Raw genomic sequence first — 22,511 nt, 5'->3', positions numbered from 1 at the left:
TATGAGCCTCAGCACATCAGGTAGACTGCCCCTGTCCATGGAATCCCAGCACACACCCCAGTCTGAAGTATGCTCCCTCCCATTCCTGGGATATTGTATATCGAAGAAGGTTGTACTTTTAAAGTATGTGAAAGAGTTATTGTAAAAAGCCCCTCTGGATGGCACATGCCCCTCCCATGGCCTATGTGCCCCCCCACTGAAGAGGGGAAGCAATCTAGCCCAGGGCATTGACTCATATAGAGGGGCGGCAGGCAGCCTCTTCTGACGGCAGCCTGCTCCACTGCATCCCTAGATTTTTTGGGGAAGCAACGAGACACTTCCATCCCACTTACGGGGAGAGGCAAAACCCAAAGGACAAAATCCCTGCTGTGGAGCTCCCAGGTTGGCAGCGACCGCCGCAGACAAAAAATAAACAGAGTCAGACAGGCACAGAGACAAACTGGGAAGTCAGCAAAAACTGCCAGTTGTTTTAATAACAGGGGAGGCAGTACAACAAGACGACCGGAAGTGTGCGGGGTGAGGAGATGGGAGCCTCGGAGGTGGAAGGGGTGGGCTGGAACGGCTCAGGGATCCCACCGTTAAGTCAAGCCCTCGCCCAACAGCCAGCCACACCGGGGATCACACGCCGGCCACCCCAGCCCAAAACTGACCGCCAGAAAACAAGGGGGAGGTTCCCCCAGCACAACAGTGCCCCCTTCGCTTCCGTTCGGCCAGCTGCACCATATATACCACGGGGGGGGGGCATTAAGGGAAGGTTATCCTCGGATTCTGAGGACGGGCAAGAAAGCACTTAAGGTGATAAATATGATGATGGAGGAGGGAGGAAACAAAGGTATGCAGAGACAAAGACACACAGAGAGTCTGTTCAAAATCCAGGGGGCAGGAATAGGCAAAGGCGTTGATGATGCTGTCCCCGCGGAGGCCCCTTCCAAAGCGCCCGTCTACAGGGATCGTCCGTCCTCCAAAAATAATTCCCGGCTCCTTGGCTGTTTGCAGCGGGAGAGTCCCCTTACGGGTGGGGGGGCACAGGGATGGGGAGGCTCTCCTGCAGTTGCCGAAGCCCCACAGACAGTGGGACGGGGAAGGAGGGAAGTGGCGTCGCTTGCGTCGCTTAGAGCTTGAAAATTTCGTCCTCTTGGTCGCGGAGGGTGTCGGCACGGGCGATTTTGGTGAGCGGCACAGGGCCCAGGACAGCACGGGAAGAAACCTCGTTCTGGTAGGAGGGAGAGGAGGAGGCCGTTGCGTGGGGAGATCCTGGCTCGCTCCCAGAAACCCTGAAGTGTGAGAAAGGGAAATATGAGAGAGAGAGGGGGGGGGGTGGGGGGAGAGAGAGAGGTGTTCTGCTGCTGTAGAGAAGGATTTGCAGTTGTGCCCCTTGTGGATCAGACCCATCTAGCCCCCAGCTCTCTGTTTCCGAAGTGGGTCGATCGCAGGCCTGTGGGAAAACCGCTGGCGAAATTTTGGTTTAGGGTGGAGATTGCTCAGAGACTCTACATATGGTGGCGGTCTATCTCCAGGCACCAGGGGAAACCGGCTCAGAGAAACCGTTGCTTCCATGCCCCACTTGCAGGCTTCCTAGAAGTCTTCAGCTGACCAGAGATGGTGGGCCAGGCAGACCGGCCCACGACCTGATTTGACAGGACTCTTCTCACCTCCAGCAGGTGAGGCCCCTAAAGTGGAAACAGGGACCCCGGCCTCTTCCCCAATCTAGTTGGCATCAAGGGAGCCTCCACGCCATGGAGCAGTCTACCTCTGAATGCCCAGATCAAGGGGACTTGGAGCTGGAATTGGCCATTCCTTGCTTGCCCTTGGCATCTGGTGCTCAGGGGAGCGGTACACTGCCCCTGGAGACTGAATTTCTATTAAGCCAACCCAGTTAACAGTTGCTAGTAGACGTATAAATCCCCAGGACTGAAGTGCCTCGGTGGGCTCCAAATCTGGGTCAGGAGCAAGGCTGGTTCCAGCTTCACTCAAGGACAATTCTGGCCCTTGCAATGCCAGCATGTGGCCCTCGAGAACCTACTTTGGAGAAAACACAAGAGACTACGTTGGAGAAAACGCAGCCCTCGGTGGCGGGCAGAATGCTCCATTAATTTTATTTTAAGGATGCCTATAAATGCTGTGTTTGCCCAAGCTGAGGACCAGAGTTGGACGAGACCTCAAAGCTTCCCATGCCACCCACGCCCATTAGGCAGGATCACAATGTTCCGCAACAAACACACAAACCCCCCCCTCCTCTGATCACCCGGCAACGGATCCGCCAATACGGAGGAAGGTTGTGGGAAAGAAAGCGCAGTGCACTGGGATTGTTTTTAAAAGCAAAAGGCGCTCTTAGATCGCTCGTGCTAGCCAGCCAAGCTGCGTGGAACTTGGTGCCGCTGTTTGGGGGAAATGGCTAGAATCTCTGGCGGTCTCTCAGTCCAAGGAGGCCCCATTTCCAAACTCCACATGCTCTCAAGTCTTTATCTGTTTATTATTATTATTATTATGTTTAATAGATTATTGTATTTTAATAACCTTCTGGTTATTTTGCTATGACCCATGCACGATTGGGACAGGAAGAAAATGAGAATATCAGCGTCACCAAATTCAAGGATGGAGCAGCTCTGTAGCAACTACGCCCTCTGGTGGCCACAGAAGCTCAACAGCAGGCAATGCCTCCCAGGCTAAGACTTCTTTCTCTCCCTTGAGGACTTGGAACAAGGTTTTAATAATAATAGTAATCACTGCTTCATTGGGAGATGGTTCTCACCAGGCTGAGAGCCATTACCTCTTTTTGGCCCTGGAGAAAGGAGGCATCTAAGCATGCCAGAATGCCTGCTTTGCTACGGTACTTCACAGCTGCATCAGCTTCTTATGCCAAATTAAGGATTTAGGCCTCCCAGTTAGAAAAAAACCACAGATAACCACATGTTCCAACTTTGCAGTACATATTGCAACCCAGACTTGAGTCCCTTGGGAAAGGCGGAGCTACAAAATGAAAATTAAAACGCCTGTTATTATAATTACATTGTTTTAGTTGATTTTAGTATTGTGGGTGGTATAGCCAACTAACGTCCGCTCAGAACTTAAGTTTTGAAAGCGGGGCATTTTCTGCCATGGCCTCTCCGGGCCTTTGGAATATCCTCCCCGGATCCTTCCTTCTCTGCCGCCGCCCATCAGATTGGGCTGTGTTGCGCTGCAAGCAAGATGCAACAGGAGTCTGAGAATGGAGCATTGTATTTAGGTCGCTCAGGGCAAGTGAGTCAAGCTGCATTGTGGGGAAAGGGCAGCCTGAGTGCCGGGTGGGTGGGGAAAACACATCTACCCCCGTTTGTGTGGCTATTCAGGAGACCCCTTTAATGTTGCAAACCACTCTGGAATCATATTGTTCAAGTGCAGGCAAATATTATTGATAATGATAATAATATTAGCCTTCCTCATAAAGCCTGTCCTTAATTTTCCCCATCTGTGAAATGGATACAATTGCATAGGGGAAAAACAGGAAAATGGCCCAGCACTCTGGCTGCCCTTTTGCCACAACACAGCTTGACTCACTTGCCCCGAGCGACCTAAATACAATGCTCCGTTCTCAGGCTCCTGTTGCATCGTGCTTGCAGCGCAACGCAGCCCAATGGGGGGGGGGGGGAGAGAAGCAGAGGAGGAAGGATCCGCTTTGTGCCACCCTTGGGACCCACGGAAAAGGGAAAAAGCAGGGGCACTCACACGCTCCCCCCTTCCCGCAGCTTCTTCGTGGCGGCCTGCTTGGATCGGCGGATCTCAGAGTCCAGCTTGAACAGGAAGTCCGCGGCGGAGAGGTCGTGCTTGGGGGCAGAGGACCCCGATGCCCCGTTCTTCCGTGGATGCTTCTGTTTCTTGGGGGCCTCGGGCTGAAAGGCCTCCGTCCCCTCTTCTTCCGCCTTCTTCTCCTTCTCCTCCTCTGCATCGTCTTCCTCGAGATCTAGCCCGTTGGACAACAGCACCTTGGGTTCAACCGGTACAGGGATGTAGAGAGTCTTTTTGAGGAAGATGGAGTCGTTTGTGTAGAGCCGGTTTGCCCTCTTGATCTGCTCTGTCTGGAACGGAAAGGGGAGGGCTGCTAAATACAAGGCCCTTTAACAAAGCAAGCTGCTAGACCTCATGGATGTGGGAACACGCAAAACAGCAGAAATTGAGTGGGGGAGCTCACTTTGGCATAACTTGGGAAGAGCACCTGAGCACCCGAGCAATTTTGTGATGCCATGTTCTTGATCAAGCTGGGATACGCCACAACGGCGGCGAGAATGGTGACTGCAACGAATTGGAAAGGGGACAGAGTTCCAACAAAGGAAGAATGGCAACTCAAACTTTGTGAATATTTAGAATTAGCAAGAATGACGGAGGCGATTAGAGGCCAACCCACCCAAAAAGCCAAAAAAGATTGGCTATGTGTAAGAGATTACATGAAAAAAACATTGTTCTCAAACTATATCAGGCATAGGCAAACTCAGCCCTCCAGATGTTTCCCATCATCCCTGACCACTGGTCCTGTTAGCTAGGGATGATGGGAGTTGTAGTCCCAAAACATCTGGAGGGCCGAGTTTGCCTCTGCCTGAACTATATCCTGGTTATGTTTTGACTAAATCTTGCAAAGGGTATTATTCTTGCAAAGGGTATTATTGAAAGAAAAAAAATTGGGAGACTTAAATAAAATAAAATAAATAAATAACACAGGAAGAAGAAAAAATTGCTAAAAGAAAGCCACAGTGAGGTGGTGGGAAGTCACGGGTGGAAAAAGATTTGTATGGGTAGATGTATAATGTATTAATTTAAGGATTTAACTCAATAATATATGTATATGGCCATGGGCCGGATTTTGAAGGTGATTGGGCCGGATCCGGCCCCCAGGCCTTAGTTTGCCTACCCATCGTTTAAGTTCTCCTGAAATGAACTGAGTAGCCTCCCGCTGGGTTTTTTGGAAACATTTGGGCAACCAAGTCTTTTTCTTAGGATACCTCCTTCACGAATCATTCTCTCCCATAGCTGCCAAGTTTTCCCTTTTCTCGCGAGGAAGCCTATTCAGCATAAGGGAAAATCCCTTTAAAAAAGGGATAACTTGGCAGCTATGTTCTCTCCTCATAAATGATTCTTGTTAAGCAAAGAGGATATTACTGCACTGTATGAGAATGGAGTAGTCCAAGTTGACAACATGACTAATAATTTGTCATGTAAATTAATTTTAATCCTTCCTACTCTCATGTTTCTGTGATTCTAGGCTTTGTAAAAATTGATGCTGCCATTTTCCTTGTCCACTAGGAGGTGCCTTTTTATTTTTTGCTTGAAAGTTCCTTAATTTTTTTCCCCAACTCCCTGTACACCATAGACTAATAAAAGGATGCATTCTATTCATGTAAAAACACGCTGATTCCCGGACCATCCGTGGGCCAGATTTAGAAGAAGAAGAATGGTTTGGATTTGATATCCCGCTTTATCACTACCCGAAGAAGTCTCAAAGCGGCTAACATTCTCCTTTCCCTTCCTCTCCCACAACAAACACTCTGTGAGGTGGGTGGGGCTGAGAAGCTTCAGAGAAGTGTGACTAGCCCAAGGTCACCCAGCAGCTGCCTGTGGAGGAGCAGAGTCGCGAACCTGGTTCCCCAGATTACAAATCTACCACTCTTAACCACTACACCACACTGGCTCTCTTTAGATGGCGATTTAGACCCTCTTTAGGCGGCGATTGGGCCGGATCTGGCCCCCGGGCCTTAGTTTGCCTACCCATGGTTTAGAACAGTGGTCTGCAGAAGGTCACAGTTCAGAGACTGCAGAGGGGAGAAGCTGGGAAATATTGGGAGAGCAGCAGGAAGAAGCAGTATCAGGGGAGAGACAGATGACAGACTGTGTGTCTTTAGAAAACATTCCTGACACACACACCCTCCTAGGACCAGGTGGGCATCGAAAGTAGTAGAACAGAAAGCTCAAGAGGCAGAAAGCACAGGCAGAGGGGGTGGGACTTTACTCGGAGCAATGCCATTACTGGAATGGAGAGGCACTTTTCAAAGCCTCTCTCTGTGAATATAGATTAAAGGACTTGGTAAGAACTCTTCTTGTTATCTGCTTATCGGCTGCCCCCTGTGGGAGGGATCAGATTCCCTGAAGCCCGACAGCATCCTGTCCTCGCGGTGGCCACCCAGATGCTCCGAGCATCACCTGAATCCACCTGCAATTCCCAGCATACGGCTTCCAGTTTATGCAACAGGGCCACAAGTTCCTCACATCTGTTCTGTTAGGCAATGTGCAACTTGCCCTTCCTGGCTCATCCCAAGGGCAAGAGGAGGGCTGGCTGAGGGGGCGAAGAGAGTGGCCGGTACCTCCTTACAACAAGGAAGAATTCTAGTGCACCTAAAGGAGGCAGTTAAAAGACCTCTCTTGAAAAGGCCCTTCCTGAATCTCAACTGTATTGGATATTTATCAGCCAGAGTCCAATATCTCATTTCGGGGCAAGGAACTAGCATCTCAGCTCCAGGGGTTTCTATATATGTGTATATATGTATACACAATAGCTTAATATTTTATTCATTTCATAAATTTGTACACTGCTTGCTTCCCGCCCCCCTCCCCCCCAAAAAACCCTCAAAGTGGTTTGCAAAAAAGGGGGGGGAAAGGAAATCATTGCTAAGAAAAATTAGCAACAATAATTTAAGACATTCGAAAAGTTAAACTAGCAGTAGACTAAATACAGTAGTAGATAAAAACTCACGTCACCTTTCTAAGCATCTGGGTAGGCCAGACTAAACAAAAATGGTTTTTTGCAGGCACTGAAAAGAGCACAGCGGAGGCGCCTGCCCAATATCAATAGGCAGGGAGTTCCAAAGACTGAGCTCTTACAAATGCAAAATGGGTCTTACGTGGGCGTAGAATCATAGAATAGAATCATAGAATCATAGAATCATAGAGTTGGAAGAGACCACAAGGGCCATCCAGTCCAACCCCCTGCCAAGCAGGAAACACCATCAAAGCATTCCTGACAGATGGCTGTCAAGCCTCTGCTTAAAGACCTCCAAAGAAGGAGACTCCACCACACTCCTTGGCAGCAAATTCCACTGCCGAACAGCTCTTACTGTCAGGAAGTTCTTTCTAATGTTTAGGTGGAATTTTCTTTCTTGTAGTTTGAATCCGTTGCTCCGTGTCCGCTTCTCTGGAGCAGCAGAAAACAATCTTTCTCCCTCCTTTATATGACATCCTTTTATATATTTGAACATGGTTATCATATCACCCCTTAACCTTCTCTTCTCCAGGCTAAACATACCCAGCTCCCTAAGCCGTTCCTCATAAGGCATCGTTTCCAGGCCTTTGACCATTTTGGTTGCCCTCTTCTGGACACGTTCCAGCTTATCAGTATCCTTCTTGAACTGTGGTGCCCAGAACTGGACACAATACTCCAGGTGAGGTCTGACCAGAGCAGAATACAGTGGTACTATTACCTCCCTTGATCTAGATGCTATACTCCTATTGATGCAGCCCAGAATTGCATTGGCTTTTTTAGCTGCTGCATCACACTGCTGACTCATGTCAAGTTTGTGGTCAACCAAAACTCCTAGATCCTTTTCACATGTACTGCTCTCAAGCCAGGTGTCTCCCATCCTGTATCTGTGCCTTTCATTTTTTTTGCCCAAGTGTAGTACTTTACATTTCTCCTTGTTAAAATTCATCTTGTTTGCTTTGGCCCAGTTGTCTAATCTGTTAAGGTCATTCTGAAGTGTGATCCTGTCCTCTGGGGTGTTAGCCACCCCTCCCAACTTGGTGTCATCTGCAAACTTGCTCAGGATTCCCTCAAGCCCATCATCCAAGTCATTGATAAAGATGTTGAACAAGACTGGGCCCAAGACAGAACCCTGTGGCACCCCACTAGTCACCACTCTCCAGGATCGTAAGGCGATCGCAGGTAAAATTCTGGTCCCCAACTGTTCAGGGCTTTACATATGAACAGTAACAGCAACGCTGTAAACACCATTTCTGAGCATACGTGTAAGGATCATGACCCCTTCCCTTCCTAAGCAGACTTACCGTGACCCCATACTTGACCGCCAACCCCTGTAGGGTGTCTGCAGGCTCCAGCCGATGCTCCAGACGCCTCTCGCGCGCCGGAGAGCTGACCGTCTTGACCAGGCTGCCGTAGGATCGGTTCCTGGTCCCTTGCAGCAGCCCCGCCCCGCCGGGGGACCCCTGTTTGGACGGAGAGGCCATCCCCCAGCTGCCAAACTCCCCTTACCTGGACGGCCCCAGCTTGAGGCCAGGAAAGGCTGACCTCTCAAGGGCTAATCCTACTGCAGCCACCAACTCCTGCAGCCAAGGGGGCCCATTTCACAGGAGGCACCCTCAAGGCCCGTCCCCTGAGCGAGGCTATGTCCACCCCCTTCGCCCTTCCCCACCCCACCCCCAAAATCTGCAGTCCCCCGAAACGAAACCTTTCAATGCAGCTGTGCTTTCACTTTCCGAAATACCCCATTGTTTCCAACCTCCCAGATAACAGATCCCCCCAAGGGATCTCCTGCTCCCACGTCAGTCCGCTTTTTCTCTGAAAGATCACGCCCCCCGCCCCCTCTTGCAAAGCAAAAGCCCCCTAACCTATCCAGTGAGTAAACCACCCACCAGGTTGCCCGGCGGCTGCGCTTTCTGTTGCAAGCAGTTGAAACAGAACCCAGCCTAGCCAGGGCCCCGCCCTCCCACCCGTTCTCGCAAAGGCTTCTGGGAGCTGTAGTATTTTGGGGGGAGCTGCTGAGTAATCTCCCACCCACGACCACCACATTTTAAATTACAGTATATGTTGCACATTTAGACATGCACAAACACACAAAATGAGCCTTCTTCCAGCCTGGGGTGGAAGGGAGCCAGGGGGGGAGACTACATTTCCCATCATGCTTCCTGCTTAGAGGCAAGTCCCTCCCGAAGCATGACGGGAGTTGTAGTCTTCCAGGAGCAGGAAAACAAAGGCTGCGCTTTCAAAGGGGGCGGCAACTTCTCCCCTGTTGCATGGGGGGGGGTTCGCCCACGGGCAGCTGGGAAATGCAGTCCAGCATGTTAATAGTGTTTTTAAAAAAAGATTCTCATAAGGACTTCTAACGGTCAAAGGGACTGCAGAAAGAAAGCTTGTAAATTTGGGGGCTTTTAGTTTGGAGAAGCAGTGAGACTATAGACGTGTATAAAATTATCCACATATGTAGTATGATGGCATGCATTTTAACCTGGGTTTTATTTTAGTTTACCATTGGCTTTAATTATATTTTGAATGTTTTAAATACTTGGTTTTATTAATTTTTTTGAAACCGATAATTTAATTGCTTTATTCTTTTCCTAAACCGCTTGGAGGTTTGTTTGTTTTACGATCAAGTGGGATAGCAATGCTATGAAATATGTCAAATTATACACGGCCTGCTTGGGGGTGTTATGGAACCTCCAAGTCCAGAGGCAGTCTATCTGCATTACTAGGCTCTTACCGTAGGAGCATTTGGCCACCGTGAGAACACGACATTGGACTAGCGCCCTCCCCTTGGCCTGATCTAGCAGCCAGCCTCTACTGGAGCTCTTATGTTGCACTTTCCTTACACGCTTACCTGAGAGTAAGCTTGGTTATATTCACACAGAGGTTGTTGAGTTTTTTAGCAGAGTAGCCCCTCTGCTAATTTTAAGTTTTTTCTTAAAACTTGGCAAATTTTAAGTTTTTTCCAATGGGTTAGCTCTGAGGAAGACCCTAGTTAGATCCAACTCTTCATTGTTAGGCTACAAATATGGTCCCATCAATGAGCATACAGTACTTAACAAAAAAGCCACCCCAGTGAAAACACAATAATAAATATCAAAAAAGGACAAAAAACTCCTCCTTCAAATAATTCCTTGCTTTTTCATGCAAAACCATTTGCAGTCGTTTGCGGTCATCAACAGCTATCAGTCAGTCAATCACCCATTTCCACCACCCTTCTGAGTGATCCCCCCTCCCCATCCCCACCCCTCCCCACCCCTTCTCTACATAAGTGCCTGGAAACTTCCATTTCACTGTATCTGAAGAAGTGTGCATGCACACGAAAGCTCATACCAAAATAAAAACTTAGTTGGTCTTTAAGGTGCTACTGAAGGAATTTTTTTTATTTTCCTTTATAGAGAAACATCATAATGTAATTTGCAGTTCAGATTTAAAACACACTTTAAAAGCCAGGGTGGATTTAAATATATATTTATAATATATTAATTATATATATTATATTAAATATATATGTTATCATCTAATATCATTGATAGATAGATGTTTGATACGTGTCTTTACTAGGCTTTCTTTCTTCCTTTCTTTTTTTCAGATTCTACCCCGCCCCTTCTCTGATAACATTTACATTGGTCTATGGCAGGCATGGCCAAACTTGACCCTCCAGGTGTTTTGGGACTACAACTCCCATCATCCCTAGCTAACAGGACCAGTGGTCAGGGATGATGGGAATTGTAGTCCCAAAACCGCTGGAGGGCCAAGTTTGGCCGTGCCTGGATTATGGAGCTGAAAGCCGTGCGGCATGCTGGGAAATTGAGTTTTGCGTGCGCTCCATTTTCGTTGGCCGTGCAAGCTTGCTTGGGAAATGTAGTCCCTGAAGCCTGATTGGCTGAGAAGGGAAAGGGAGGAAAGAGACCGGCATCCAGGTGCATGCTGGGGGTTGTAGTTCTCAAGGGAATGGACAGGCCCAAACAGGAACTGTTGGAGGAGTCCTCCTGCTCCTTGCTCGGTCTTCGGAGCCTGAAGGAGTGAAGGCGGGAGGGAGGAACAGCATGTCTTTCAAGAGGGAGGGAGACGACCCCAGCCAGCTCAATGTGCTCAAGGTGAGTGGAGGGGAAGATTGGGGGGCGGCGTTTTCAAAAGGGGATCTTATTCTCCTCCCCCCCCCCAAAAAAAAAAATCTGCAGAACCTCCCAGTTCGTTAACGTCGTCGTTGTTAGGCTTTCTAGTAGCTTGTTTATTTATTATTATTTATTTGTTGCATTTCTGTTCCACTTCTTTCTCCAAGGAGTTCAAGGTGGCTTGGACATGGGTTCCACTTCCTCATTTAATCCAGGTGCTATAAGAAAGCTGCAGATATTGTACAGGAGAGTGTGCACCCTGGAAATGATCTATTTCAGCTTCTGCCTTCTGGAAGGAGGTATAGGGTCATAAAGACCAGAACAAGCCGCCTGAGAAATAGCTTCTATCCAAGAGCGATTTCGGTTTTGAACGCAGCGAAAGGCAGTCTGTGAGGGAGGGTCTGTATTCAGTTGTGGGGCATCAGAGTTTTAGGGGGCAAATCAGGAAGGGTATTAGAGTTTTTAGGGGGTTAATTATGTATAGGCGGGATGGGAAGTGAGTTGATGTGCATTTTTTGGATAGTAGGTTGATGGTTGTCGTAAGTTTGATGTAGATTCTCAATTTTGTTGTTCTGCACTGGACAATGACAACAAAGATTATCGTATCGTATCGTAATCCCTGCAAAGGAGGTTAGGCTGAGAGGAAGGAATTTGTCCAAAGTCACACAATGGGTTTCATGTGGCTGAGTAGGGATTCGAACCCTGGTCTCTCCCGGGTCCCAGTTCAACATTCCAACCGCCACGCAACCAACTGGCTCAGACTCGGAGATCTCTGAGCGATTTGGAACACGTGTAAAAAGTAAATATCAAGCCAGGCCTAGAGAGCAAGCTGAGCCCGCTACTCATGCTCTCCCTACCCCAGGAGAAAGCAACTGCGCTCTGCACATGCTCCCAGTCACTGTGGAATCTGCACACGATTCCAGTCCTAGCACTGTGCAAACGCTTCCTGTTCCAGAATTTCTGCCCAAGGCCCCCATCTCCAACTCTCTTCTCCCTTTCTCGTGACCCTGCGGGGTCTCCTACTGTGACTTTGCCTGTGGCTAAACCCTGGTGGAATATTTCTCCTCCTTTATTCATTTCCAGAAAAGAAGAGTTGCTGACCTCTTGGCCAATTATATCGCTGAAGATGAAGCTTTGCTGCTGAGAGATGGCAGGTCAGAGCTTAAGAACACTGGATACTCCATTGTTATCTTCATTTATTGATAATAGATGGTGCAGGTTTATGTACAGCTAACAATGGGCAGTTAGAGCAAACTCGGCACTCTGCACATGCTCCAAATCCCAGATCGCTGATGTAGCAGGGCAGCAAAAAGAATGAGACCACAGTTTAGCTCTCACCAAACTGGCTCTCTTATGGCATGTAGTTCATAAGTCAATTTTAGTTAGAATACGTGGAGTAGAGGAAGAGGGCAATATGATTTATAGTTTTCATTTTTATTAACACCCCATTTTGCAGCCAAGACGGTGGCCCAAAGCTGTTTTAAATTAAGCAAAGTTGTTTGAGTGCTTGCTTTAAAGAAATATTTTTTAAAAAACCAAATGGATAATTAGAGTGCAGTATTATAGAAAATGGGTCTTTTAAAAACGGGTAGTAAATTATTGGAAAAAGAAAAGAGAAAGGCTATATACTCAAGATCACAACTATTCCAGCATGTTTGTCATGATTTATTTACAGAGCAATGTTGTAACAAGCCTGCTTAGAACTCAGTCCCACAGATTGAATGGGGCTAAGGCTGCCCCACTGAATGCAATGGAGTAAGTTCTAATTCAATTCTCTTTACTCGTTCCTTCACCCTAGCAGATATGCCTGCACGGTCTGCTTCCACCGTCCAGTTTTTGACACTCTTGACATGCTCACGGTCCACCGTTCTGGAAAGAAGCACCTCCTCAGTAAGTCTGCGGAAGCTTTTATTGAGCCCTCAGTGCCTCCATACTCCCTCCTCCAACCTTCTGAGCAGAAAATACTCACGGTTTATAGCACGTTGCTAAGAGCACTGTTGTGGTGGGGAAGCTAGGCCACACACCCCCTGCATTGTGATTGGCTCTCTTTGCTCCCATTGGCTTTCAGGTGCTGCTCAGTTAGCTGCTGGGGTAGTAAAAGAAGGGATCTGTGTGCAAAGGAAAGGTGAGGAATGTCTCAGAAGACATTCCCAAGGGTAAGGTTAGATAGAGGGTTTTTTGTATGCTACAGCAGCCGCTAGAGTGAGGAGACTCCTTCAATCTCAGAGTGGCAAATTAATTTTTGCGAATATATTAAACTAGCCAAAATGACAGCATCAATCAGATTGCATCCAAAGCAAAAATTAAGAAAGGAATGGAAATGTGTTCAAGAATATATTGTACAAAATCGTTCTGTTAGAAATCTCTGGATAAGTATAGACTGAACCCATTAAATCAAGAAGTTACCAGTATGATGATGTTGTTTTTTAATAGATGAATGACTATTGTAATGAACAAAAATGAACACAATGTTAGAGGTTTTTATTAAGTAACAAGTTGGATATCACACACGGGGTTGGAAGTCACACGGGTATTTGGGTATAATGGTTGCAGGGTTAGATGTGGGGAATTTGCAGAAATAATATATTCATGTTATGTACAATGTTGAAGGTGTATGGCAATTAGCATGTAATATGAATGAATTGAAAATAATAATAAAATTATTAAAGAAAAAAAGGAAAGGTGAGGAAAGGTGTGCTACCCGGTACCAAAATTGGGGAGGGGTGGCTGAAAAGTGACATTGCCACCCACTTTGTCTTGTGGCTGTCCATCTTGGGTTTCTTTTTAATCATTGCTGCAGTTATTCTGCGGCACTTTTAATGTGCAGTGGTTTTGTTCATCCTCGCAGTGGTCAAGTAAGGCGGTCCAGTCCCATTTTACAGATGAGGAAGACTGAGGCATAGATAGAGATTTTGCTTTAACCAAGGCAGCCCAGAGATTTGAACCGAGACCCTGCCATGTTCTTCTGTCCGCTGTCTCTCGCTTTGTAATAGGTTTGCAGAAGTTCTATGGGAAGAAGCGTTCACTTGAGAGCGAGGTCCAGAAACGCCGCCACCAGACGTACCTCCGAGCAGAAGAAACTGGTGCCCAGGTAAGCCTGCATGCTCCTTGCCTCCTCTTAGTTGCTAAGAATTGCAAACTAGAATGGCAGCCTCTATGTCAGCTGAGTTTTCTTCCACTGCAATCCTGGGCTTATCTAATTCCTTACAAATCAGCACTGGCACACTGCAGGGATGTGTGCTAAGTCCCTACCTGTATCCATTGTATACATATGGTTGTGTATCATCTGACCCGTCTACTGCAATTATTAAGTTTGCAGATGACACCACCATAATGGGTTTAATAACAGGTGGAGACGAATCAGCGTATAGAGGGGAGGTCCAAAAAATATCTACATGGTGCCTAGGGAACAACTTGCACTTTAATATCAGCAAGGCAAAGGAGATGGTGTTGGACTTTCGGAGGAAGAGAGGAGAACTAGGGGGGGCTGTGTGGAGAGAGTCTCTTCCTTTAAATTCCTAGTTTATCTCAATGAAGACCTTACTTGCAAAATCAATACAACCCAGGTGGATAAGAAAGCCCAACAGAGACTCCATTGCCTTAGAGTACTGCGAAAGAACGATGTCAATCAACGTTTGATGATCTTCTTCTACCGGTCCACAATAGAAAGTGTCCTTAAATACTGCATCACAGTGTGGTATGCTGGCTAGACATCAATGGTTTGGAAGTGCCTACAGAGGGTGGTGAATACAGCACAAGATATTATGGGCTGTCCTGTGAATCCGCTGGATGACATCGCAGAAGACTGTTGCTTCAGGAGAGTGAGGAAAATTCTTAGGGATGATTCACACCCTGGCTGGTACTTTCTTGGGCAGAAGATATAGAAGCATGATTAGTCCCACCTACAGGGTAAAGAACAGCTTCTATCCATGGGCTGTTAGGCTGCTGAATGAAAAGATAACAACCGGGCAACTGACTTTCGGGTTTGGTGGATGTGAGGGGAATTAAGAGGAAGAGAGCTGAGTCGGGGTGCTCGTGTAATCTCACTGTATACAAGTTGTACAAGTGACAATAAAGTATTTTTAGAGCCAGTGCAGTGTAGTGGTTAAGAGCAGTGGACGTAATCTGGTGAACCGGGTTCGGTTCCCCGCTCCTCCACATGCAGCTGCTGGGTGACCTTGGGCTAGTCACACTTCTCTAAAGTCTCTCAGCCCCACTCACCTCACAGAGTGTTTGTTGTGGGGGAGGAAGGGAAAAGGAGATTGTTAGCCGCTTTGAGACTCCTTAGGGTAGTGATAAAGCGGGATATCAAATCCAAACTCTTCTTCTTCTTTTAATTTCAATGAGTCCCACAGACTTCAGCAAGACTTTCGGAGAGCAACTTTAGCCTGAAGATCTGCCACTAAGCTATAGTTTGCCCTTTAAAATAAATATGATTCCAGTCCTCGTGGTTCTGAAGAAAGGGTTGATATAAATTGGAACAGAGGAAGCTGCTTTATACAGAGTCAGATCCCTCTAGCTCAGTCTTGCTTACACTGATTGGCAGCAGCTCTCCAAAGGAGGTGCTCTGCCACTGGGCTGCGTTTTCATGTACAAATTGTGTTTGTGTGTGTAGCTTTTAGTGTTGATGATTTTATTGCTAAATCGCTTTGAGACATTTCATAAGAAAACATTCATTCGTGGAAATGAATAAATAGATAGACGCTCCTTCTTTAGGTGAGTCCAGGCCCTGCACCTTTGCTTGTGGAGACCAGGAAGATCGCCCACAACGCTTTGCTGAAAAACGTCCCTTATAGCAGCTGCTGCCGGCGCAACAGGTAACATGCTTTGCTCTCAAATCGTGGCCCCATGGCCCTTAATGCGGATGGTGTCCATGTTCCCCGTTGGCTGGGGAGTGGCACCCGGAGGCCTTAGATCTCCTTCTGAGGATCTTCCCCAGGTTCCCTCTCTGAGGCAGGCTCAGAGGATTGTGACAAGGGAGAACGGTGCCTTTTCAGTGGTGGCTCCCAGTCTGTGGAATCCTCTCCCCAGCGAAGTCCACCTGGGAACTTCACTGACATTTTTTTTTGTACCAGGTAAAGGTTTACCATTTCCCCCAAGCCTTTCAATAGTCTTAAGACGTTGTTACTGTGTTACTAGTGTGCAGCTGACGCTTCCTGTGGCTGTTACATAGGCTGTTTCTTTCTGTACAGTGCATTTAAATTTATAGTATTTAAAGTTGCTTTGAAACCTTCAGATAACAAGTTTAATTAATATTTATGGCATCTATATCCTTTTTCTGAAAGGAGCTCAAGGTGGTATATGTGGTCCTCCCCCCCACCCCCAATTTAAACCCCACAACAACCCTAGGTTAGGCTGAAAAATAGTGGCTGGCCCAGTGTCACCCAGGGATCTTCATGGCCAGGTGGGGGATTTGAACCCCAGACCAACATGCGCCAGTGTTTCTCAAACTTGGGTCCCCAGCTGTTGTTGCACTGCAAACTCCCATCATCCCTGACCGCTGGTCCTGCTTAGTAAGGATGATGGGAGTTGTAGTCCAACAATAGCTGAGAACCCAAGTTTGAGAAACGGTGCTTCAACCACTACACTACATTGAATCTCAAAAATAACCACAACAATAATATAAGGAAGATGGCTGCTTTCTACAAGGCCTCAACATGACTGATTTATTTGGCACAGGGTGGCAGGAAGTGACATTGGCCCCAGTACCTCAAGGACAGATGCAAGCTCCAGAGAGTCTGAAGAAAATGAAATGTCAAAACCCAAGAACTCCGTGCATGCAGAAGAACATAGACTTGCTTTGCCAGAAGCCACTGCTGCTATGGATTTGCCTGGGTGCGCGACTTCCACGTCAGGTAGAAAATCGCTTTGGAGCAGTTTGCTTGCGATATTTCCTCATTGGGTTCAGGCTGTACGTCAGGCATAGAGCAATGCTTTGCATGCCAAAGCCCACAGGTTCAATCTCCACTGCCAGCATAGAATCATAGAATTGTAGAGTTCTGTGCCAACTCCTCGCAACACAGGTAGCATAGCTAAAGAACCACTGACAGATGGGCCACCCCACCTCTGTTTAATAACCTCCAAAGAAGGAGAGTCCACCACTTTCTAAGGGAGTCCGTTCCACGGTTGAACAGTTCTTCCTAAGGTTTTGTTGGAATGTCCATTCTTGTCTGGAGCAGCAGAAAACAAGCTCGTTTCATCTTCCATGTGACAACCCTTCATGTACTTGAAGATGGTTGTCATGTCACCTTTCATGCTTTTATCTGCAGGCTAAACATGCCCAACTCCCTCAACTGTTCCTCATAATTCAACATCTTTATCAATGACTTGGATGATGGGCTTGAGGGCATCCTGAGCAAGTTTGCAGATGACACCAAATTAGGAGGGGTGGCTAACACCCCAGAGGACAGAATCACACTTCAAAATGACCTTAACAGATTAGACAAGGAGAAATGTAAAGTACTACACTTGGGCAAAAAAAAAAATATGAAAGGCACAAATACAGGATGGGAGACACCTGGCTTGAGAGCAGTACATGTGAAAAGGATCTAGGAGTCTTGGTAGACCACAAACTTGACATGAGTCAATAGTGTGATGCAGCAGCTAAAAAAGCCAATGCAATTCTGGGCTGTATCAATAGGAGTATAGCATCTAGATCAAGGGAAGTAATAGTACCACTGTATTCTGCTCTGGTCAGACCTCATCTGGAATACTGTGTCCATTTCTGGGCACCACAGTTCAAGAAGGATACTGACAAGCTGGAACGTGTCCAGAACAGGGCAACCAAAATGGTCAAAGGCCTGGAAACGATGCCTTATGAGGAACGGCTTAGGGAGCTGGGTATGTTTAGCCTCGAGAAGAGAATGTTAAGGGGTGATATGATAGCCATGTTCAAATATATTAAAGGATGTCATATAGAGGAGGGAGAAAGATTGTTTTCTGCTGCTCCAGAGAAGTGGACACGGAGCAATGGATTCAAGCTACAAGAAAGAAGATTCCACCTAAACATTAGGAAGAACTTCCTGACAGTAAGAGCTGTTCGACAGTGGAATTTGCTACCAAGGAGTGTGGTGGAGTCTCCTTCTTTGGAGGTCTTTAAGCAGAGGCTTGACAGGCATATGTCAAGAATGCTTTGATGGTCTTTCCTGCTTGGCAGGGTGTTGGACTGGATGGCCCTTGTGGTCTCTTCCAACTCTATGATTCTATGAAGACTTTGTTTCCAAATCCTTTACCATGTTGCTCGCCCTCCTCTGCACACATCACACTGTTGACTCGTGTTAAGCTTGTGGTCTGCTAAAACCCCTAGATCCGTTTCACATGTACTGCTGGCAAGCCAGGGGTCCCTTTCAACTTCCTCTTCTGGTCTACACTCCCAAATCAATCCAGAAGGAGGAGACGGACCTGCAGATGTGGATACAATTGCCTCATCTGCAATTGTTATTGTGAAGTGGTCAGGATTTTACTGACGCCAGCCCCGTCCCAAGTTTCCAGTGAGCAAGGAGATGCAACTCCTAAATATCAATCTCTCTTGACTCCAGAATCGGTGAAAAGATCTGCTGCTCTGGGGAAGGAGCGTAGCCGCAAAAGGAAAGCACCTCACAGTGCAGCACCTCATTCGGACACAGGTGATGTTACCCCGGAGAAGCGGCAGGCTTTGGAACACTATCTGAGGCTGAAAAGGTAGGTTAGAGGTTGCCCAGGAGATGTGTTAACTAAATGTGCCTTTGGTAGGATCACAGGTTCCAGATTTGCAGGCTAGGAGCCCAAAAGCATCAGGGGAACAAAGTTGCTTCTGCATTGTTTTCTTTGTTTCAAGACCTGGTTTTGCGGGGGAGGGTGATCAGGTTTTACTATAGAGTTCGATTTCAGTGCATCCCTTCCAATGTAGACACAGGCAAAGCACTATTAAGGCTTTTAAGGGCTACTGTACTCTTAATTAAAAGCTTTTAAAGGCTACTTAATTAAAAGCTTTCTGTTGGTAAGGTCAGCCTTGTTTTATTGCTTTTTATAATTCTGTGTCTATATACTAGGAAAAAAGGCGGGGAGAAATTAAAGATAGTGAGTAATCTAAAGTAATCTAAAGCACCGTCACCGCTTGCAGCAATCAGAAGCTGGCATCTCCAGATAGGGCTGGGAGAGACTCTACCTGAAACCCTCAAGAGCCACTGTTTGTCAGCATAGACAACACAGAGCTAGCTGGTCTTAACTCTGCATTAGGCAGCTTCTTTGTGTGTTCTGAACAGGAAACTTTTAATTAACGTTATGCGGCTGTCTTGCACTTAAATGTCTCAGCCATGGTGAACGGCAGTGCAGATTAATATTGTGCCCTGCAAGTGTGCTTAGATCCATTATTCCAGAAAAATGAGCATCCCCTTCACAGATGTGTTTATTTCCTTCCTTTCTCTGGCAGTTCCGGTTGGATCCAAGATGGTTCTGGCAAGTGGGTAAAAGACGAGAATGTGGAATTTGACTCTGACGAAGATGAACCTCCTGCACTGACTCCATCTTGACAACATTGTTGCTTACTTTCTGAGGGGGGACCCTTGGGAATGTGCTGTTGCTTGGACATTCGGGGACCACTCATTCAAGAGCAAAATTTATTTTTTACCACGTACTGTATATAGGATGGTTTATTTTATTTTTTTAAAAAGGAGGGAATATGAACGCAGGTTACATTGTCTGGTTACTTCTTTTGTTGGTTACAGTCTCTGATTTTCTTTCATTGCATAGAGACTGCCTTTCACAACAACCCTGCTAGGTAGGCTGGATTGCAGGAGAAAGTGTGTGTGTGTGTGTGTGTGTGTGTGTGTGTGTGTGTGTGTGTGTGTGTGTAACTTCTGTGCTGGAATGGAAATTTGAACCCGGGTCTCCCTGGTCGTAGTCCAACAACCAGACTGCACCAAACATGAAAAACACTGGTTTTGAAAAGCTTGCTTAACCCTGACCAATTTTCTTTCAGTATTTGCAAAGGAAAAGCAGCTGCATGGAGTCCTGAGCTGGACCAATTCCCAAACTAGTTTCCCACCCCCAAATCCTGCTTTTCCCTTTTAAAAAAAATAAAGACAACTTAAATAAGTTTTTTTTAAAAAAAATAAGTAAGAACTTGACGCAACATTTCATTTGCCCCAAGCACCAACTCTAGGCAGCACTGGTGTTCAGCCTCTACTGCATTATTGGGGAAGCTTTTCCTGCTCGGGGGCCACATTTCCTCATGAGGAACCTTCTGAGGGCCACATGCTGTAATGGGCAGTGCCCCAGTCCAAAGTGACCACATGGTACAGCTGATTGCACCTCTCTGTCCAGGTAAGCAAAAGGCACAATCGCCACTGAAAGACACATTCCAACCAGGTAAAAGTGCTCAAGGGAGGGGTGGGCATGAAGTGTGACCTGAGGATCGGGTCAAGAGGCCCAGAGGGCTGCATTTGGCACCTAGCCCTGAGGTTCCCCAACACCATACTGAACCCTGCAAAAAGGAATTTGTTGGCAGCACAGCCTCTGGCTGGCCATTGGCCGAGTTGCCCTGATGTCACAGAGGCACACCAGGGAGCGGAGGCGGACCTCTTGACTAAGCAAAGCATTGGACAGGGGGCTCTTCAGGAAGGAGGCTTAAATGTGTGATCCAGAGGAGGCCAATGGAAAACATCTGGGTCCACTATACAAGCAGTGTCCACAGAGCCAGGCCCTTCAAAGATGCAGGGATACTTTTGAAACCCACATACTGATTTTAAATAAGGTTAAAGGGAAAGGACCCCTGGATGGTTAAGTCCAGTCAAAGGCGACTATGGGGTTGCAGCGCTCATCTCGTTTTCAGGCCGAGGGAGCCGGCATTTGTCCACAGAGTTTTTCCCAGGTCATGTCACCAGCATGACTAAACCACTTCTGGTGCACGGAGGACCATGACAAGTGCCAGAGCGTATGGAAACGCCGTTTACCTTCCCGCCGCAGCGGTACCTATTTATCTACTTGCATTGGCATGCTTTCGAATTGCTAGGTTGGCTGGGACAGAGCAACGGGAACCCACCCCGTCATGGGGATTCGAACCACCAACCTTCCGATTGGCAAGCCCAAGAGGCTCAGTAGTTTAGACCACAGCGCTACCCACGTCCCATAATAAAATAATTTTTAAATAAGCCATACTTGGATGGTTGATGTCCAATTGTGGGTTTTTACAACTGTATGTAAAGCCAAAGGGGGCCCCTTCCTTCCACTGTCTCTGAGCAAGAGTGGGTCTCGGAGGCAAAAGCATAAAGTTGGCAATTGTTCCCACTGCAAGTGCCTTTGTGTCAGCCTAGCATTGACCAACCTCCCCTGCCCCATCGTCTGCTGCTGGCTGGCACAGCCAACCAAGCAACACACTGTGATACATTGTGGGTTGCAGAGGCCAACCCATCGTTTTTACACCCCACCCTTTTGCCGTCGGCTCTGACGCCACCACCGCTTCTTGATGTGGGTCGTTTCCATTGCCCGCTTGCGTCAACTACAGGGCTGGTGACTTTTATCCGCCTAACCTAACTCCCTCCCCCCAAGCCTAACAGCTGTCCATGTCAACCACGGAGGACAAGCCGCAAGAACGGAGAGGCCTGCTGCATTGACAGGCGGGACACATGTGACACCTCCGGCCTGGGGAGGGGAAGGGAAGCCCCTAATTTAAGACCGGGACGCCTTCTCCTGCTGCTCCTCCTTGCGGGGCCTGGGCCAAGATTTCGTGCAACCCGATCCCTTGGGTGTCCATTTCGTCTGCTGATCCCAGCGGGGGGTATAAATACATCGGGAGGATGGGGGGGATTCTTCTCTTTCTCTCTGCCCCCTCCCCGGTCTTGCTCCGCAGCACCACCTGCTTGGAATAACTCTCTATAAAGTGGCAGGGCTCCTTGCAAGATTCCTGACGGGACACCCTTCCTTGACGCCGCTTGCGCTTCCTATTATATAAAGCGCCAGACGGCTTTTTAAATCTACTTTTCTTCATTGAGCACCAAGCAGAGTTCATGGAAAGACAGGTCCTGATGTCTTGGAAGTGCACTTGTTTCATTTCTTTACCAAAGTTGTTTTCCTAACACACGCATTAGGAATTTTCCTAATTCCTCCCGAGGAATTCAAGATGGAGAAGTCAGCCCTTCTTGTTTTTACTATTTTATCCTCACGACAACCCTGTGGGGTATGTTAGGCCAAGAGAGGAAGAGAGTAGCTGTCCCAAGGTCACTCAGGGAGCTTCATAGCTGAGTGTATAGTCAGAGTTAGGCCGTCTCCATTGAACTCTAACCACTATACCACACTGGCTCTCATGGGGCAGGCCAAAATCCTTCACCTACGTAAGCAATGGAAATCCTATCCTCAGCCCCTACACAGCCAGCCCTGAGAGGTGCCTCCATCATTTTAGCCTGTTTCTTCCTGAGGACTAGAAACTTGGTTTGTGTTGTGGCTTTGAAGTGTTCTTCTAAGTGCGCTGGATTCTCCACATACCAAACCAGGGATTTTAGAACACACACCTTTCAACACACTCCTCTGATTTTTCCTTTCTGTTAAATATTAACGTGTTGGTTCCCACTGAAGGCATTTCCCATGTTCGTACCTGGAAAAAGAGAATCCCTGTGGTGTAGCAAATCACGTGTCATACTGGGAAGATCCGAGTTCAAATCCCACAGACTCAGCCATGAAACTCTCACGGGGATCCTGCC

General features: G+C 47.4%; 2 protein-coding genes across 3 annotated transcripts; one reads left to right on the top strand and one right to left on the bottom strand.

Annotated features, from left to right (window-relative positions):
- Positions 1–409: 409 nt before the first annotated feature.
- Positions 410–8,633, bottom strand: LYSMD1 (LysM domain containing 1). Its single transcript, XM_035099384.2, has 3 exons — positions 8,026–8,633; positions 3,706–4,055; positions 410–1,274 (listed from the first exon to the last, which is right to left on the bottom strand). The coding sequence occupies exons 1-3, from the start codon at positions 8,203–8,205 to the stop codon at positions 1,112–1,114; spliced, it is 693 nt and encodes a 230-aa protein (XP_034955275.1). The 5' UTR covers positions 8,206–8,633; the 3' UTR covers positions 410–1,111.
- Positions 8,634–10,675: 2,042 nt separating this feature from the next.
- Positions 10,676–21,931, top strand: SCNM1 (sodium channel modifier 1). Of its 2 annotated transcripts, none has more exons than XM_035099361.2 (8): positions 10,676–10,818; positions 11,920–11,990; positions 12,635–12,726; positions 13,830–13,927; positions 15,553–15,653; positions 16,516–16,691; positions 18,375–18,516; positions 19,247–21,931. In XM_035099361.2, exons 1-8 carry the CDS (start codon positions 10,768–10,770, stop codon positions 19,344–19,346), a joined length of 831 nt encoding a protein of 276 aa, XP_034955252.1. In that variant the 5' UTR covers positions 10,676–10,767; the 3' UTR covers positions 19,347–21,931. The 2 variants fall into 2 exon arrangements, with proteins under 2 accessions (XP_034955252.1, XP_034955253.1); XM_035099362.2 differs by having other exon boundaries at positions 12,638–12,726; positions 19,247–21,928.
- The last annotated feature ends 580 nt before the right edge of the window (positions 21,932–22,511 follow it).

Source organism: Zootoca vivipara, chromosome 17 (assembly GCF_963506605.1).
Source record: "Zootoca vivipara chromosome 17, rZooViv1.1, whole genome shotgun sequence".
NCBI lineage: Eukaryota > Metazoa > Chordata > Lepidosauria > Squamata > Lacertidae > Zootoca > Zootoca vivipara.
Note: the sequence above shows the minus strand (reverse complement) of the source record. Positions and strands in the feature narration are given on the sequence as shown.